Raw genomic sequence first — 19,348 nt, forward strand, 5'->3', positions numbered from 1 at the left:
TTTTGTATGTCGACTGAAATATAACTTAAGTTTAGGTTGGACTGAGCCTTACCTTTAAGATTTGTATAGAGAAGCTTTCGTCCATTTCTGGGAGTTTGTCAGTCAAGATTAAGACTGACAGGTTGGCAGTCCCAGATCCATCCTCCATAAAGGCACTTTGAGTAGTGACAGGGGTGTAATCACTTCCTGCCACCGCTTGGGCACTAAACAAGACAGCAGCTGCAGTGGTGTTTTTAATATAAGTCAAAACCTGAGATCTAGGGGTCAGCTGGTCGGCCCCCGATGTAACCCACGAACAGGTCGGAGGCGTCACGGCTGACGACAGAGAGAAGGCCTGGCAGGCCCGTTCTCTCAAACAGGCAGCGGCACATGCAGCCACAGGGTCTCTTTGACTTGTGATGTTCACTGTCGTAAACAGGCCACTGGCTGGAACACCTGACTTCGGAGAGTCATAGTAGATCAATAGATTTTGGTCCTGAGCCTGAGCCGAGCCAACAATGTCAAGCTCAGAGGTGCTGTACGTGATCACCAAGCGGCCAAAGTGACCTCCTCTGGAAGAGGGCAAAGGAGAAAAACAAAAGCAGCAGTGAAGATTAGAGAGTGTTGTTGTATGGATAAGTGTTAAACAATATACAGTGAAAAGATCTTGTCACATCAACCATTCAATTTATTTGATTTTATAGGGATTTTATGTGAAAGGTCAACACTAAAGAGCATATAATGGTTGTGTGAAAGGAAAATGATACATGTTTTTTAAATAAAAATCTGAGAAGTATATTGTATAATTGCATTCAGCCCCTTTTACACTCAAACACTAAAATAGCTAATATTAGTCATGCACTTTACAAATTTGGCCTTAATGGAAGAGTAGTAAGATTCATAACCTGTTGAAACAGAGTGCTAAGAAGTTTCCTTTATCGTTTGCTACAAGCCACATAGTGGAAACAGGGAAATATGCAGGAAAATGTGCTTCACTCAGATGGTTCCAAATATTGACTTTCTGATATTCAAAATCTTACGGAATGGAAGACCGTAATAAAATGACCTTTGCCTTAGTGGAACATGATTGTGGCAGCTTTATGACATGGGGAGAAGTCTCTTCAGTGGGAGCAGGAACTCTTGTCAGAGCTGAATGAAACATGGATCAAACTAAATACAGGAAGATATTGGGATAATTTCTACTATATTGGGGAACAGGTTCGCCTGCCAGGAAGACAACAACAATAAGTACAGCCAGAGCGACAATGCAGTGGTCTAGCAATAAAAGCATACTGTATGTATAATTTTCCTTCCACTTTTTAACTGGACAATAATTTTGCCAGTCCCATAAAATCCAAATTAGACATGTTGAGATTTGTGGCTGAGTTGTGAATACTTTTGCTCAGTAAGCTATAAATTATTCTGAAAAGTACCTCCTGCGGACAGTGATATTAGCACCGTAAGCTCCCTCCAGTGGCTCCTGAACACGATAAACAGTCTGTTCAAAGTAAACTGTCCCATATGGGTTGTCATTTGCAGGCACTATTATGTTAACAGATGTATCAGCTCCCAAGTTTCCTCCGTTACTGGCACCGATTAGTTCTACTTTAATAACCTAAAACACACAGAGCAGAAAGAAATACTTTTTTTATAACAAGACAGGCTATATCATTATGCAATTTTTTTTACTTTATCCATTACTTCGGTCACCTCAGTAATTTCAGGTACATCGTCAGGTAAAATTTCAACCCTGATCGTCTTCATAGTTTCCCCAGGAGCAAATTTAACTTCTCCAGATGTGGGTCTGATATCCCCCTCTGCAAGTTTACCATTGACAGTTGCCCGCCACTGGACTGCCACCGTTCCAATAGTGCCAGCGTTGCGCACAACAGGCAACGTGACCACAGCAGAGGTGGATTCTGGTTCTTCAACTGTCACTGGGACAGCCTGGAAGACTGGGTAAATAAAAAAAAGATGAAACTGAGGAGCTTTTATAAATAGTCTAGTAAAGAAGAACTTGGATTGGTGCTGCTACTAACCAAAGGCACCAAAGGGGTCATCAGAAGGCAATATGGTGATGACGGCACGTGTGAGCTCTCCCAGCAGAGCTCCTCCGGTTGTTTGGTTGATCAGCTCAATAATGAAGGTCTCCTCCAGCTCAGGAACCAGATCGTTAATAACGTAGACGGGAACAGATTTACTGGATTCTCCCTCCAAAAGGACCACATCAGTCGAGGCTACGCTGTAGTCTTCGCCTGCAAGAGCACACACCAGCACACCATAATGCACAGGCTTACCTGCATCTGCACCAGTCAGTTGGATTTTTTTCATCATCATCATGCTTCATTTGTTCAAAACTTACTGACTCTGGCAGTCACAGGAATAGCTCTGAATTTGACTGAAACGTCAGCAAAAATCCCACCAACTCGCGTGACATTTATTATGGGCCCAACATAATGTTCTGCAACACTGACAGCAGAAGCAGACAACTGGAGGACTCCAAAAGCGTCGTCGCTGGCCTCTACTATCACCTGGGCAACAATGTCAGTCAAAGGGCCCAGAGAGGGGGACGTCAAGACTGAATGGTACAGAAAGCATATTTTCTGCATTAAACATGATAAAGTCACTAAAAATACTTTATCTTCTTGAAATATATTAGATATACAAACTTTAATGACAATCTAACCAGTATTGGTTTAACTTGGTGTTGGTCCTGTGCAGCCATAACTTAACCATTTGAATTCAGTGACTTGGAGGACTGCCCTAATGCTTTAGACATTATTGCATTCATGTTTAAAAAAAAAATAAAATAAAACCATCAGAAAATTCTATACACAGTAACTTACTGGGTCTGTTTTGATCTCCTTTGATGAGATCAAGACTGATCAGTTTGACAAAGACACTCTCATCTCGTTCTGGATCGTTATCGTCAAGTACTCTGAGTGTGACGTTTGCCTCAGTCTGATTGGCCAAAAACACAACTGAATCAAGAAGGGAAACAAAGTCCTGCCCTTCAGTGGCTCGGCCCACACCAGGAGTCCTGTAAGGCTCTGGGTCAGACTCCTTTAGTGTCCCATATGTGACTCGCACCTGATGGCAAAAAGTGGAAAAGATTTTGAAGGATGACACAACAGCCACATATGGAAATGTGTCTATATATTCGGCTTGTGGTAACTGGACACACCTGACCCATGGTTCCTTTCAGTCGTTGGATAGTGAGTGAGACACTTACATCCGCTTCAGGAAGACGAACAGACCTCGATACATTAGCGAATACAAAAAGACCATAAGGATTATCACTGGCGAACACAGTCAAAGTGGCAGATGTTTGGACGCCCAGACGACCTTTTGAAACGTTAACCAGAGACACAGTGTAGCTCTTGTCCAACTCGGGGATTTCATCCTGGGCTACACCGATGATTATATTCTCTGATGTCTGCCCTATACCAAAGGAGATGTTGCCAAACCTTGTAAGGAGCTCTCCTTCAGAACTGGGATCAACTTCCCAGTACACAGTCACATTAGAGAGGTCTCCAAAAGACCGATCCACCTGTACGAGGACAGAAAACCAAAGAAAATGCTCAGGATGTTCAACAATCTGTTAACATTCTATGAATAGTAAACTGTGCACTTGACTAACCATCAGGATGATGGAGCTGAGCCCATCCTCTGGTTCTGTCCCATTAACAAATAGAGATTGAGGACTGAAGTCAAACACTCCATGAGCGTCATCAGAAGCGGCGATGGTGACAGTAATACGAGATGCAATTCCCAAGTTGGCTGTGTAGAGAATTGCAGATGACTTTGACGTGCCACACTATAAAACACTACTAGAGAAGAGTGAAGAAAGCACTTCCAAAGAAGTCACTTGATTAGCATAAACTTATTGTGAACAGAAAATTTAGTAATAGTATGATTGAGAACATGACATAAAAATGCAAGTTTTAGAAGTGTGTGGATATTATTTTTAGAGATGTACAGAGAAATTTCCTGGTGAACAGAAGACCTTCAGCCTGAAAATTAAAAATAGAAAATATATTTGTTTTATGACCAGCAAAAGCATCGCCCTTAAGTTCTGTCTGGTCATGCTGACAATGACAATCTTCAGGTAGATTGTGTAAAGTAAGGAATAAAACAGATCAGCTGGGCGACATAAGAGCAAAACTTATAAGATCCTATAATAAGGAAAGACTGCCCACTGTTCATACAGCCTGCTACCACAGGAAGCTACTTTAGTCATTTTATACTCAACATATTATCAAGCTGACAAAGAGTTGCCAATTTATAGACACTCATGAATACTTTTTAAGGTATACCTTGCTAGTTCTTGGTTATAGCTGTTTTGACTTCAGAACAGTGAAAAGCCTTCCAATTTGAAAGATGCTCTATAAAATTTAGATTTGGTTACTAGACAAATCTACATTTGTCTAGTAAAGCTTTTAACAAAAAAAAACCTGGCCACAATACTCTGATTAATTGCATCTCCAATTATTTTAAGAATTACTTAGTAAACCCCAAAGTTTCAGAAAGACAGTGGGGCTGCTGACAGTTCATACAAACGGGTGTTCTGTTTGCCTCTTTGGAACGCTATTTGCTTTTCCCATGTCAATCTTCTTAATTACTTCTCACCAGGGTCACAGCGTAATGTAAATATCAAGCACACTCAAAAAGGCAAACACTCCTAAAGGAATGTAATGATAAAGGAGTGGACAAAAGAGACATAATGGGGAGTAGAGGAGGGGGAGACTTACCAGGGTGCTGATAGGGTGGAGGGAGGAAGTCAAAATCATTTTCCCCACTACCACTCGCTTCACCATGCAGAAAATGATCAACTAATGGATCACACACATGGATCACAAAGCGAGGGTTGGTGTTGGGGATGGAGGGGTTCAAGCCAGATTGGAATCACACCAGGAAGGAGATTGAGGGGCAAGAAGGAAGGAGTTGTAGGCAGGCAGTCACACATGTGGGTATGGTGAAGTAAACAGGAGCACAGCACACAGGTCACACAGAAAGGGACAGGATGCATCAGCAATTCAGCAGATGTTTAAAAAGCACAATACTTTCAGAAAAATCAACTCGTGATTTAAATTTGAACTTCTCACCTCCTCCGTCTGCATTGTAGAGCTCCACCCGAAAATCCTTTTCAAGCTCTGGGACGGGATTATCTACAATGGTCACATTGATGAACTTCAACCTGTCACCTGGAAGAAATTCTAGAATTCCCGCCGAGTCCTGATGAGGAAAAAAAATAAAAATAAAAAATTGTAATATTTACATTTAGGTACAACGTCAGTGTAGGCGAATTAGCAAAAAAAACAAACAAAAAAAAAAGAAATACATGTAAAATAACCTCATAATCTTCAGGGCTGGACGCTGTGAAGGGGGTTGTTCTATACCCCACAATGATTTTTCCTAATAGGCCTTGGGCTCTGGCGACTGGCAGCTGGATCTGACCATCCTCTTCACGAACAGTGATGTGTGCAGGTTGCAAAGCTGGTAAAATCAGACCTTCCTGAGGCAGGCTGGGCTGGAACTGCAACAGGCCTGAAAGAAAGAAGGGTACGCGAGAAGAAAGGAAAATGTACGATGAAACAGGTAAACGTAGGGGTCATATGTTACTTAGTAATAAGCAAGGGTCTGTAACTGTAACCCATGTTGAGAGTAAATACCATAAGGGTGGTCACTTGCTCTGACAGTGACAGTATTAACGGAGTTATTGGGATCGATGCTGGCTCCGCTGGTGGGGGTGGAGCCTGGCTTCCCATCAGCAGACTCTGCTGACACTAGAGCAATCTGAAAAGACTCTGAGAGCTCTGGGAGGTTATCGTCATACACCACAAGGTTCAGTACCTGAGGGAAGGGTTGGCAAACATTATCTCCAAGATCAAAAAAAAAAGAAAAAGTCAAGACTGTAGCCGTTATTATAGCTAGTTTTAGAGTTGTGTGTTTTTAAACAAACAGAAGTAATAGTGTTTATGTGGCAGCATTAAATATAAGAACTTCCCTTCACCTGTTTGCTAAGTTTCAAATTTCCTACCAGGCGCCCTCTAGGAGGAGCTGTTTATCAAGAAACAAGATAGCCAGAGTATAGGACTTCTGTTAAAAGTGCACATCAGGAATTTTTATGAAATTTGTAAATATAGCGCAGAGCATTTCCTTCATGCTTTCTGTGTACAATGTACAAACATTTTTTTTCCTGAATAAACTCCACTATAAGGCTCTTTCCCAACCCGCAGAAAGACTCAGACACTGACACACCTCCGAGCGCTGTCCAGGTGCGAAAACCACAGCTCCGGTTGCATTAGCAAAGTCCTCATGTGCTGGGCTGTCACTTTCCAAGCTGTCCAGCTGGGTAACAGTGTAGTTCACAAAGACAAAACCCAGAGAGCCACGCACACGCTCAATCACACAGGAGATGGTGGAGCCCTCCTCAGTGGTCTGTTGGAACATTTATCAAACATTATTAATGTATGGATGCAGTTGTAGACTGTCATTTACTTACAGCAGTTTGTTAGAATTAAAAGAGTAAGCTTAATACTTAAGGCTAATAACACCATCTAATAACTCTACTGTGGAAGCACCTGATAGTGCAGGTAACTCTTTGTCTCTAGATGGTCTAAAACAAAGGAGATGCTCTGGTTCTGATGGAATGCCATCCCCAGGCCTGCCATCTGTTGTATTGATTGAAACAAGGAGCAGGATCTCCCGTTTCGAGTGAAGGAACTTCACAGATCCACTTCTAAAGGAATGCCCCCTCTGACAGACCTGTGCTGCCTCACCAGCTGTCGCTCCACCTCAGACGGCACAACACAAGAGCGCACGCGTCCAATAAAATTAAAAGGAACAGCACGCGCTCAGTCAGACTGATAAAATATGCAGCAGCACAGAGACTGACAACCCAATGGGTTAATATTACATGTATTGGTATCATGCATACTATGTATTTACTGAGCGGAGACTAAGAGTTGGCAATTCTGCAACACAGGTCCTATGGAGACGAGTCTTAAAAATGACATTTTGCTTTCCCTACTTTGGTAATCAGTAGTTTGACCAACCATGACACATGGTGATGAATGTTAGTAATTCATAGTGTTCATCTTTACAAGATATTTTACAAAGGCACCTATAGTCAAAAAAAAAAAACTAATGGTGACCATAAAAATATGTATTTTTCTAATAACGGAAATGCTTAGAGATACATCCATTTGTACCACGTGAAATCAGGTTTAGTGGGAAACTCATTATGGGGAGGAAAAGCGGCAAACTGAGAATTCAATTGATGAACCCGGTCGGCTTTTCTAAAAGAAAAAAAATTCTAGTCACCGACTTTGGAGGAAGACAAAAACCGATCATTTCCTTCATACAGCATCATCCCTATAGTCTAGCACGATGATTGCATGATATAGAGACATGTCCAAGTCTGTGTAAGATAAAGAAAGCCAATGCAGAAAAATACGACCCTGGTGTTTCGGCAAAGGTTCACATTGCTATACCAACTAAAGGCATTTACAAGAAGAAGCTATTCAGGTCAAATGAAATCAAAATCAAAAGTTTTGTTTACATATAAAAACCACTAGAAGTGACAACCAAGACTGCACCTCAGCCTGAGCAAACCATCTGTATGGTTGCATCTAGTGATGGCAGAATCATGCTGTGGGGATCCCTTTCCTTAGCACTCAAGATAAAGTAATGTAATGTAAGCTTAACTGAGAATAAATGGGAAGGTAGCTGGAGCTACACAGTGCAACACTGAAAGAAAATATGTTAAATGCTGCAGCAAATACAAGACCGGGCCAGATATTCACTCTCCATCAGAACAATCCTAAACATAAAAGTTTAATTTTTCTGAAGAAGAATCTTCAAAAAAAGTTAACTTTTACCTGTTCAAAGCTGACAGAAACAAAGCCCATGGGAAAATGAAAGACACATTTGAAGGTCATCAACTAAAGGGGGATGAAGTAAATGCATACCATACTTTCAACTTTTTTAAGCGTGTTAATTACCCTCCACTTCATAACTATACACCCCTTTGTGCTGATCTACGGGACAAATCTATTATGGGTGAGCTGAGAGCCAAAACACAATCACATTTTGAAAATGTGCAGAGATTGCTTAAAAACTCATCATCTGCACTCACATCAGGTATGCAGGCCCCAGTGAATCCAAAAAGCCCATTGGCGTTGTCACTCTTCATAATTCTCAAAACAGCAGTGGGTCTGGGAAAGGGGAGGCGCGCGCCTCCATGCACAGCCACCAGCTGCAGATAGAACACCTCCTCTCCCTCCTCCTCCTCGTCGTCCCTGGTTTCCACGACGAATGACTTCTGTCTCTCATCCCGGCGGTACCGCAGGTAACCCGAGATGTTTCGCAGGTCTGCTTTGGCAGGCTGAGTGTGGAGCTCGTGGATCTGGCTGCGGTTAAGCCTCGTGTGGTACAGGCGCACATCCTGGAGAAGTCCGGTGTAGCGCTGTTCGCCCTCAAGATCTGACCCAATGAACACTGAAGAAGGTCCTGGGGTAGAAAAACCCAAGAACAAATTACTGGATGCTATTTGTGTAACACCCTTATATTTAAAATATTTAATAACTTAGCAGCACGTAGTCCGTAGTGTTATAACAAAGCTATACAAGTAAGAAAAGTTTTGCTACTTAATGAAAACAGCAATAATTGTCTAAATTTATGTTAGAGTTTCTGTACTAATTTGGCTGCTTTTATCGTACTGGATTAAGGCAACAAACAGAATCTTGATTAAAGCCACCAGATGCCCGGCTCAAGCTCTTTCTCATTATTCATTTATACACTTGCACCTCTCACACCTCTCCTGTACTTATACATGAGGCACAAACCTGTCTGTCTGTGGCAGAAATAAACTTAAATTCCACACTGCGTAGTACATCTTTGAGTAAATTTCACTGGGGCAAACAGGAAACTCGCTTGACAGTTTTTTTTTCTTTATGTCTATTTTGCAACTGTATGAAGCAAAAGAGGCATGAGGTATTTCCCCTCCTGGAGCCATTTGTGAAGCACATCCTATTGTCTGCATTAATTAAAGGGAATATAAAGAAAAGGAGATCCCGGCAGATTCCTTTGAACTGTAACAAAATCCAACAATGCACAGGCTGTGCAGCCACTCAAGCATTGTAGAGTCCCAGTAGCTCAGAACAATGAGGGAACAACTGAAGGGTGCATGTGGTCGAATGAGGGTCCACATACATTAACAGTATATGTACAAATTGTAGACTTCCAGTATTAACTGGGAAACAAGAGAAAGAAGGTAAAAATAACTAATGGAGATAGCTCTAGCTCTGAAACATTCTGACAATGCACAATTATTGTTTCAGGTGAAAACTTAAAACATTTTTTTAACAATCACATTTAAGCCAAGCACATTATAGGCAACATAGTGCAATGCTCTAAAAACAGTTGTGCAAATAGGAGGCTGGTTTGTGCAGGGTTTTGTGCGTTGTGAGTTTTTCTTGCATCCACAGAGGTTAAAGCTACTTTAGGAAGTCACTATAATTGCCATATGTTGCAGACTATTACTGACTTATACTTTACCGTACTGTTATCTTGGTGCATGTATTTCATAGTTATGATTTATAATAGCAGACACACAACCAAATCATAATGTGACATAACGTAAGTGGCAACAACTGCATTTCAGAGAATATTGAGTCAATTTCAAAGAAAGCGGTAGAGAACAGGTTTCAGAAACAAACCTACCATCATTGATGCCTTCTCCTTTGATGCTCCTCAGGCCACCAGGTATAGAGGTCCCATCCAAGAAAAACTCAATAAGCCCGTCATCAACTGTTATCATGACATGTAGCCACTTATTTTCCTCCAAAAACTTCTCTGCTGAGGCCCTTGCCACTTGGGTATTATTTGAACCTATTACTGTATAGTACAGCATCACAGTGACATGTGACTCATTGGTGTGGACCTTCACTCCATAGTGCAAACTTCCATTTGTTTTTCCTTTGGATATTACAAAACCATCAGTGTTTAGTCTGGGCACGAGCCAAGCTGAGAAGGTGAAGTTACCCACAGCTGCAGGAGCATCTTCAGGCGAGATGGTCCCGTAAGCTCCTGGAAGACCAGAGAAGAACCAAGTGTCTGTAGCTGAGTGGTGTCTCCTAGCATGAGGCCTGAGCTCAACCTCATCTGGGAAAGAGGCTTGCAGCAGGAGATCGTCCATAAGAGGAAGGCCCTGCGGGAAGCTCGCAGACACGATCTCCCAGGAAACCCGCACATCGCTGAAAGTGCCCTGCTGTCGGAGAATGGTGAAGGACGTTACATAGGACATATCGTTTTCATCGAGTACATCCTCAGCAACTTCTTGGTCCAGGTTGTTGGCAGCAATAGCAAAAACACCAAACGGGTCGTCATTGAAAGGAATGAGGACTGAGGCATTCAGAGAGGTCTCTGCAAGTTTTCCCCCGTCTCCCGGGTAACCGCCTAAAAAGAAAAAAATAAGGTTACAAACATTTTAAAAGAATGGATGCAATAATAAATGTATTAGTGTCACTGTTCAAGGCTTAGCTCATATTAACCTGAGATATTGACCAATTTGAGAACAAAAAACTCATTAAACTCTGGGAGTTTATCAGCAATAGCCTCGAGGACAATTGGTTTGGTTTCTTCCCCAGTAACGAAGGTGATGGAACCCAGCGTGTTTACAAACTCCTGGTTTTCTTCAAGAGGTGTGGCTGAGTCATTGGCAAACAGCTGCCAGAACACTGTTACGTTACCAAAGTGTCCCCTTGCTCGTAGCACACTGGACAAAAAGACAAACAAATAAATTACATTTCTAAAAATCTAAATTGATATTAATTCTGGCGTTTCAAAAAAATAACCAAAAACACATGAATATATAAGTTAAATAAACTTAAGTATGATCTCAGAATGCATTTCTTACTAAAAATGGTTGCTCTTGCCCTCTTCCACAGGTTTTTCTTCAGGTTCCAAGGAGAAAACTCCATTGGCATCATCATTGGCTTCAATCACCACTTTAGCTGTGTCTGCGCCATGAACTACAGCATCGCCTGTGCGCACAAGGATATCGTTGGGTTAGATCAAAACCTAAAGCAATGTAGCGCAAAAGTAGAAATGTAGACCCACTGATAATAAACCACAGTCACATCCAAGGAAAATAAGATTTAAAAAGGGGTCTGAAAATAAATGGTTACATAAGTAGGCTGCTTTTAAACCTTTCTAGAAAAAAAAAATAAATAAACAAGACATACAAAGGGAACTTGCAAGCTATATTTAGCTAAAATTATTTTTTCCAATAGCTGCTCTGTGGAAAGCCCACACAGTAAGCTGCCAGACTATGAGCACATCAGACCAACCGTGTAACCATGTAAGTCCACTAGCAATTAAACAGGCAAAATAAAGAGCAAAAAGCCTCAACATGCAACTGGTTGGGGTTAAACACCAGACCTGCTACAAACCATAGACAAACTAATACTAATTACACTGAAACGTTTAGCAAGACTTTCAATGATATGACATGTCTTAACTTGGTAGCTGTCTATTCAAACAACATACAGTAAATAGCATCTATATGAATTTCAAAGTGAGGTAATATTAGTTATGTAATCTAAATAAGCATGGTTAGCAATTGGGAAAACAACGACATTTTATATTTTCAAAATTCCATCTGGCTGAACTTGAGTAATTTTACAAAGAGTACCCCAAAATCCCTGCAACTGCAATTGCAGCAAAAGGTGGTTATACAAAGTATTGACCCAAAAAAGCTGAATGCAAACATTCCCTCCACTTCACAAGCACTGTCTTGTGTTGGTCTGTCCCATAAATTCACAATAAAATACACTGAATTTTTCAATAACAAAATGTGAACATACTCAACATTTGAATATATTTATTTTCATTCCTGTTCAGTGATGAAAACATGTTAATACATCTGTGTCTCCTTCTTTCCTCTAATCACTTCAAACATACTGTTGTACTCACCTGTGGCGTTATATAAAACAATGTAAAAAGGTTCATCCGTCTCTGGTATGTCATCGTCTTCAATGGCCACAGAGATGCTCTTTGTCCATTCTCCCACATCAAACACTAATAATGTGCTATTTGTCAGAAGAGTGAAGTCATCTGCTGATGCTCCACCAAAATCCACTCGATACATCACCGTCGCCATGAAGTCGGCTTGGCCTGCCCTCAGGACGGTGAAATTAACAACGCCTCCTTCACGAACACGAGCAGTGAATGGTTCTGAGGTGAGCGAGTCAGGTTAAAGGAGAGGAAAGACACCAAAGAGGAGAGATTGATGTATCATTAGAAACACGACAAACTAATAATCCAAAGGATTTTCTATGTGTCGTTTGACTGTTACCAGAAAAATATATGGGGTCATCGTTCTTATTAATCCACAAGCTGGCACTGAGTGTGTTTCCTAGTCTCGCTCCACCTGTTGCATTTGACAGCGTGACGGTGAAGTTCTCCTTGTCTTCGGGAATCTTATGTCATACAAAAGAACAACAGCAATGCACGTTTAAGTTCCAAAAAGAAACTCAATTGGCACGATTGCAAGCTTTTATGACCCAAGTCTAACAATGTACCTCATCAGGCACAGAGGAGAGGGTAAGGTTTTTCAAGTACTCTCCTTCTTTGAAGGTAAGCTGTCCATGGACAGGCATAACATCTGCCGGCAGAGCTGGCTCTAAGCCCCACCAAACTGACACTTCTCCAAAGTGACCTCGATTCCTCACCACAGGGTACACAGCTGAAAGAGAGATCATTAGTGTCACTGTTCAAGGCTTATATTATCATATTTGTGCATTTTCTCTTTAATGTTTGACACAACGTTGGTTTGGACGAAAGCACATTTCCACTAAATGCCACACAAAAGTCTTTGTTAATGCAGATTCAATATAGTTATTAGGTCCGTGTGTCAAGGAGATTCGCTTATAAAGTAAAAGTATCTCATTAGTTCACTTACCCTGGTGTATTGCCTCTCCTTTGCTCTCATTGATGGTGACTGTGAGCTCCGATCGGATAAACTCAATGACCCCAAAAGGGTCATCGTTCTTACGGACAGTGATGTTGACCTCCCTGTGGTTGCCTAGACGACTTGGCGGAGTGCTGTGGCTACTAAGTACCACAGAAAACATCTCATCCAGCTGTATGAATATATGTGTAAAAACACTCATTTTACAATTCTACTCCCAAATGAAATGAGTTTTCTTGCCTTGTTATTTCCTACAATAAATAAAACGCATAATTGACACCAAATGTGCCACTCTTTTATGTTCTCACCTCAGGTATCCCGTCAGGTGTTGCGACCAGTGCCACCACCACCTCTCTCTCCCCGGGTTTAAACTCAAGGATTCCTGTAGCTCCATAGAATTCAGCGCTGCCTGATGGCGTCACTGTGTATCGTATCAACTGCTTCAGGAGTTGTCCTTGAGATCTGACCACACGCAGCTCCACAGCTTCACCCTCCTTGGTTTAAATTGGACAAATGTCACCAGACACACCAGAAAAAAATGAATATTTAGCATCAAAGCTTAATACCAAGAGGAACTCTAGAACCCTGATGAATGCATAAACATCTTGGCAGATGTTGGCAGATAATGTTTAAATTATACAATATTTTATGTTTTCTAGAAACATTTAGGCAGGTTTTAGGTGTACACACATGCATTTGTTTTTTGACTGTATTTTATCGACACAGGCTCTAACTTAAGAACTCAGATATAAACATACACCTCCACTACATTAGAATGATCAGTACACCCCTTAGAAAATTGTAGAGAAACTATACATTTACAAGTTCTTGTCATAATGAAGATTAGATCTCTGGCTAATATTTTTCTCAGAAAGGCTAAAGCTCATTTAAACTGTCTGGTTTGTATGACCGTAAGCAAAATCCATATTTTTTAATATGGCTGAGGTCAGGTTCATGCCAGTTTAATGTTGGCATACTTTTTACATTCCAAAACTGATGTGTCTTTTTACCCAAGTATATGTGGGTGTGTATTTATTTATTTGAGCCTGGGTTGATGAGAAAATAAAATCACAACTTCATGTGTCCACTGTACAGCTATTTCTCCCAGAAAAAAAAAGTTAGTATTAAAAGATGAAGATGAATCTGACTTTCATTTTTTATAAAGATTGAACTTCTGACCAACAGTGCAGATTGCTGTTTTCTATGCCGCCGTGTTACATTTAGACTTACGTTGATAAACCATGGGCCTCTGGAGAACTGGGAGAACTCAAACACGCCCCCAGGATCATCGTTTTCCAAGATGACGATCTCTCTACTAGTGAAGCCTGCTTTCAGGATCTGATTCTCCATGTTACTCCTTAGAAAGTGATCAGAAATAAAGAGAAGCAGATAAGTATCAAAACACCACAGATTACAGACACACAGCAGAAGATGAACTAAGTACAGATTTTATCTTTGTGTTCTTTCAGTTGAGAGCTGAAGTCACATCAAACTCATAGCAAAGCTGTTGAAATCTCTGACACGGCACTTTTTTCGACTTTCCTAAGTTTGTGGGTTTTATTTTTACTTATTTATCTAATTTGGGCGTTTTGAAAACTAACAATACCTAAAAAGGTTCAGTATAAACTTCTTAATGCATTCCTTGTTTTTTCTGGTGCGCATTTATTATTAACTCCATACGTTGAGGCTCTACTGATTAAACCACTTTTCACAACAATGTCAGTCAAGTATGTGTGTGAATCTGTATAACTCCACAGGGGTGTGTGTTTATGTGTGTATGCTGAGAAAATTGGAGCCAAGCAAGCATAATGGACGTTGCAAATAAATGGTGTACAAAGAAGGATTTAAGCACTTCAAAGAGCCTCGGCCAATGAGCTGCATGCATTAAAACACCATCTTTAAAAGGCTACATAATCAAGGCTGGTTAAATTAGCACAAAACACATACTCTCACGACAAAAAACTCTCTGTTTGATTACGTTTTTCACACCGTGGCAGTATTCCCTAATCTATTCCTACAGCCACCCCCTCCATCCCCCTCCACGAGCACACACATTCTCTTCCCAGACCAATACCCCAGAAATCCAGAAGTAGGCACTTGTCTCAAAAGAGAAAGACTTGATTCAAGTAACACAAAGACCCAGGTTCACTCCACTCTCCACTTACCCAAAGTACACTATAAAGTGTGCAGCCTCCACCCTGCAGGGGAGGAGTGGGAGGGAGAGAAAGCCACGGTTCTCATCAGAACACAGATCAGCAGATGCAGCAACCCCCAATGTCCGCCACAGCAATACAGCAATACTGGCCTTTTAAAACTGCACTTCTATTTCCAAATTTTATTTAAATTTTTTTTTTTTTTTTTTTTCAAAATGGCAAATTTCCCATTTTGGTAGATTTGAAAATCCAGATCTCTTTCTGATTTTTCATCAACACAAATCTCTCTTATTAAGGCTGTGAGACAGCAGGAGAGAAGGAGACTTTTAGCAGATAATAGGAAGGCCAAACAACAGACCAGAAAACGTTCTTTATCTGTCTCTGGACATGCAGGACTTGAATATGTTGGCAGCCTTTTTAAAAGTTCAGGATTAAGCAAAGGATCTAAATTGTTTGAAATTTCAAGTCGACATTTCAGCTTTTCCGCACCTGTCCAGGGTGAGCAGCAATGTTTCATTGACCTCAGGGATATTGTCAGCCATGATAGTCAGATTAATAAAGGCATCGCTCTGCCTGGAGAGGAAGACAACGGAGCCATTAAATGGTGTCAGATCGTCAGCAGTTACATCCTTCCGATTGGCTCCTGTTGGCTGAAGACTCCAGAACACCACAGCCTGACCATCTGTCCCGTCACGCCGCAGAGGAAGGCTAACCTGCACAAAGCATCATCAAAATAAATATAAGCAAATGCATAATACAACAAATCCAAAACTAACTGTTTGCGTGTCCTTTTGTTAAAAATAAGCAACATAAAAAAAAACTCTCATATCTTACCATACTGGAATTGCTGTCCTCTGGTTCATAGAGCACTACTGTAGTGTTACTTGTAAAGCCAATTTCCCCGTTGGCAATGTCAGAGGTGACAGTCAACGTCAGATTAAGAGGCCCCCCAAACCTTGGGCTGTTCGAAGGGATTGATGGGGTGATATCAACCAGCTCCAGTTTATTCAACTGGAAACAGGGGGAATGTATCAGTTTACAGCAGCTGAAAAGCTAATAAAACACTGGCAAGATGTTACTGTGATGCCTTATTAAACAAAAGTAACTTTTCCTACAATAATTTTCTAAGAATATCTTGCACACTTTAACACTGTAAAGTTCTACAGCTTCATATGTGTCACTAATTAGGGTTCTATAGAACATCAAGAAAGCTTTTCTAGCACCTGTTGATCGCTTTAAGGGTTAGCTGTTTGTTTGGACAGTTGCGCAAGTCCCATAGAGCCATGCCAAACCCAAGTGCCAATGTAAAACTATTCACACATGCAGATGAGGCACTTAAACTTTGGATGACTGCAGTTTAGTCAAAAGTACTACCTCAAATGGACGGAACAGATTTTCTTAAAACCACCAAGCAAAGTGATGCTGCTGAATAACAATTTTATACGCAATTTCTAATTACCTGAATAAGAAAATGTGCTCCATTTTGCAGAAAGGCATCATTTCGGATAGGCAGTATGAGGTGGACTGTCCGCTGACGTGAAAACGTCACCTTAACAGACCTGCTGACATTCAGAACCTGGTCTCGGGCCAGGTTAGGATCTACTGGGCCTGCAGGAATGTAGAGCGCAGTGAGGGTCATGGAGACGTTACCCAGTGTGCCACCGTCTCTGACAAAGTTTAGAGAGAGGAATCGTCCCTGGGGTTGGCTCTGGATGCTCTGTTCTTCGGTTGGGTTAAACCGAAAAAGTCCATAGACATCGTCGCTGTCTTGAATGTAAAACACCATCTTGGGCGAAAATTAAGAAAGAAAAAATACAATTAATCAATCAAATATATCTGATAAATTAATAAATTAACAAACACACTGTTTAATCATCAGCCCCTGAATAAATTCACCTGTCAATACCGGGTGTATACTGTCTGTGAATTTATGTTTTCAGCCTCCCTGCAACATTCTGGTTTTCAACCTTTACAGTGGTGCTCAGTTCCTCTCCGTTTCATGTAACCCTGCACACTTTGCCTTACAGCTGTCATTATGTGGTAAAACTGCAATATATATTTTTGCAAGTTTGTCCAGACATGTGTAACTAGAACTGCCTTGAAACATGTTTAAGGCCAAAATATCAATTCAGTCTCATTAAAATAACTAGTAACATACTCTCTGAGTCAGCAACATATCAACTTCTGTCTGGAAAAACAGAATTTGTTTTCTGAGTGAGCTTAGAAGTATGAAACCTTCAATAAATACAGTATTATTTACAGGACTTTAAAGTTACCACCGTAGACTTTTAGGCTTAAGATTATTTGTATCCCAGGATTCCTGTCTGATTTAGAAAATTATTTTCATTTAACCAACAAAATGATTTCTTATTGGAAATGACACTCAAAATATATAAAAAGGAAATGGTCGAGAGGTATCTTTTTAAAAAAAAAATGGCAGTTTTTACATACAGTTAAATGAAAATAGGCAGAAAGGTATGAAATTATTTTCATCCTTTTCAATAATCAATGTAAATTTTCTTGTTACAACAGCATTGAAAAACTTCTTATAATTGGTGACCAGATGTTTGCATGTCTCCATTAATATTTTTGACTATTCATCTTTCATGATGACCTCAAGTCAAGATTCAGAAACATGATAATAATTTTATTAAAGAAAATAACTTGAATACCTATTCTTAAATGAATGGTAACACAGACAATCTGGCCTTGGAGATTCCTGGAGGCCTTAATTGTTTTTGTGTTACTAAAATTGTATCATATTTATAAGAAGACAACAAATGATAGAGGGAGACTGGGACAGGAAAGACATTACATGAGTGACTGTAGTAAACCAGAGCCACAGGCTAACTTTGGAAAGGTATTCTCTTTAATTAACTCAGCTCACGACCATTAGAGTAGTTTCCATGAGTGTTAAACCATGGAACATATATTATCCTGGAACACTCGTCCAAGCTGCAGCTCACTACAGCGAGTATCTGTTTATCTTTATGACTTCTAGATCACCATCAATTATCATCAAGGCTGTGTGTTTATTCTTAAACACTTTGGGTGAACAGGCCTCTCATTCTTTTAGCTCGAAAATGAATTTCTGATGTGATTTTGTATGTGACGTGTTGAAAATAAACTCGACTTTGATCTGCCCACTGCTTTCACGCGTAGCCAAGAAGCTTGGACAAAGATGGAAGCAATAAAAGCCTGTCACTACTTCACCCATGCTTAAAAAAGAAAACACAGCGTTTCGCCACACATGCAGAGGATGCCTGCTGTTTCCGCTTTGTTTTGATTTAGCCACATTAAGGGAACACCCACAGAGCACAGTAACCCACTAAGGGGGTCGACTCCTGCTCCATGTGCCAAGTTTGCATCTGTATCTCACAGTAGGTCACACACACACATGCATAGCACATGGAGGTCTCTCCCAACAAGTGCAGTGTTTTTTTTTTCTCTCTCTCACAGGCATAAAGCAAAAACGGTGCTCACCTCCATAGGTTCGTCAATTTCGGCATTTCCAGTAACAGAGTTGGGCAGCAGCTTCAGAACAAAGGCCTCCGCCTCTTCGGGTTGGTCATCAGCCACTATGTTTATTGAAATCACAGCCGTCACCTGACCGGCAACAAATTTCACAGTCCCAAACTGGGGCGTCAAGTCATCCAACACTAGCGAGGGATCGCTGGAGTTCCTGGTGATTGTCCAGTTTGCAGACACGTTACCGTAGCTTCCTCCATTTCGGACTATGATAATTCCATCAAATCTGGAAAAGAGATCATCGTAGATGTAGTTAAATTACATTACCTGCAAGTATCACTTGCAAATACAACAACTTTAATTACTTTTGTGTCAGGTCTTCATTGATGATGATTGGCTGATGGAGTGCAGCGCTGCTAATTGACAAGACTCCATAGGGCTTGTCATTGGGCTCTATGGTGACCAGCACTGCATTGGGTGGCACTAGAACAGCGTCTCCTCTGATAGTGTCCTCCAGCAGAACAACGTGGAAGGATTCTGCAATTTCTGGTACATTATCATCTCTGATGTTGAACAGAAGTCTGGCTCTGAAGGCCAATGGAGGGAATGTGATGGTTCTGACCGGCTGCAGGTCCAGGAAATCCACACCTGGAGTGGCGCTGCCCACTCCCTCACCACTCACCACCATGTAATCCACAGACACCTGGAAGAAACAGAGTAGCGGCTTTAATTTCATTTGACTCAATATTCATCTTCTTCAATAATAAAATAA

At 40.9% G+C, this 19,348-nt stretch overlaps 1 protein-coding gene across 1 annotated transcript in view; it reads right to left on the reverse strand.

The window, feature by feature from the left end:
* The window catches only part of adgrv1 (adhesion G protein-coupled receptor V1), a 93,352-nt gene that overhangs the window by 67,813 nt on the left and 6,191 nt on the right, over positions 1–19,348 (reverse strand). Inside the window, exons 7-34 of the mRNA XM_088008962.1 lie at positions 18,942–19,279; positions 18,592–18,862; positions 16,568–16,894; positions 15,943–16,119; positions 15,598–15,821; positions 14,186–14,312; positions 13,264–13,449; positions 12,947–13,127; positions 12,567–12,730; positions 12,341–12,464; positions 11,959–12,219; positions 10,901–11,027; positions 10,536–10,759; positions 9,706–10,440; positions 8,120–8,493; positions 6,241–6,420; positions 5,652–5,832; positions 5,333–5,526; positions 5,085–5,214; positions 4,731–4,811; positions 3,620–3,759; positions 3,164–3,529; positions 2,826–3,069; positions 2,342–2,557; positions 2,019–2,234; positions 1,690–1,934; positions 1,413–1,594; positions 53–551 (exon numbers count right to left, since the gene is read on the reverse strand). Of these exons, the coding sequence (XP_087865088.1) occupies positions 53–551; positions 1,413–1,594; positions 1,690–1,934; positions 2,019–2,234; positions 2,342–2,557; positions 2,826–3,069; positions 3,164–3,529; positions 3,620–3,759; positions 4,731–4,811; positions 5,085–5,214; positions 5,333–5,526; positions 5,652–5,832; positions 6,241–6,420; positions 8,120–8,493; positions 9,706–10,440; positions 10,536–10,759; positions 10,901–11,027; positions 11,959–12,219; positions 12,341–12,464; positions 12,567–12,730; positions 12,947–13,127; positions 13,264–13,449; positions 14,186–14,312; positions 15,598–15,821; positions 15,943–16,119; positions 16,568–16,894; positions 18,592–18,862; positions 18,942–19,279 (6,714 nt within the window). The remainder of the gene's footprint in view (positions 1–52; positions 552–1,412; positions 1,595–1,689; positions 1,935–2,018; positions 2,235–2,341; positions 2,558–2,825; positions 3,070–3,163; positions 3,530–3,619; positions 3,760–4,730; positions 4,812–5,084; positions 5,215–5,332; positions 5,527–5,651; positions 5,833–6,240; positions 6,421–8,119; positions 8,494–9,705; positions 10,441–10,535; positions 10,760–10,900; positions 11,028–11,958; positions 12,220–12,340; positions 12,465–12,566; positions 12,731–12,946; positions 13,128–13,263; positions 13,450–14,185; positions 14,313–15,597; positions 15,822–15,942; positions 16,120–16,567; positions 16,895–18,591; positions 18,863–18,941; positions 19,280–19,348) is intronic.

This window comes from Poecilia mexicana, unplaced genomic scaffold (assembly GCF_051168715.1).
Source record: "Poecilia mexicana isolate PSO_F unplaced genomic scaffold, ASM5116871v1 scaffold_9, whole genome shotgun sequence".
Taxonomy (NCBI): Eukaryota; Metazoa; Chordata; class Actinopteri; order Cyprinodontiformes; family Poeciliidae; genus Poecilia; species Poecilia mexicana.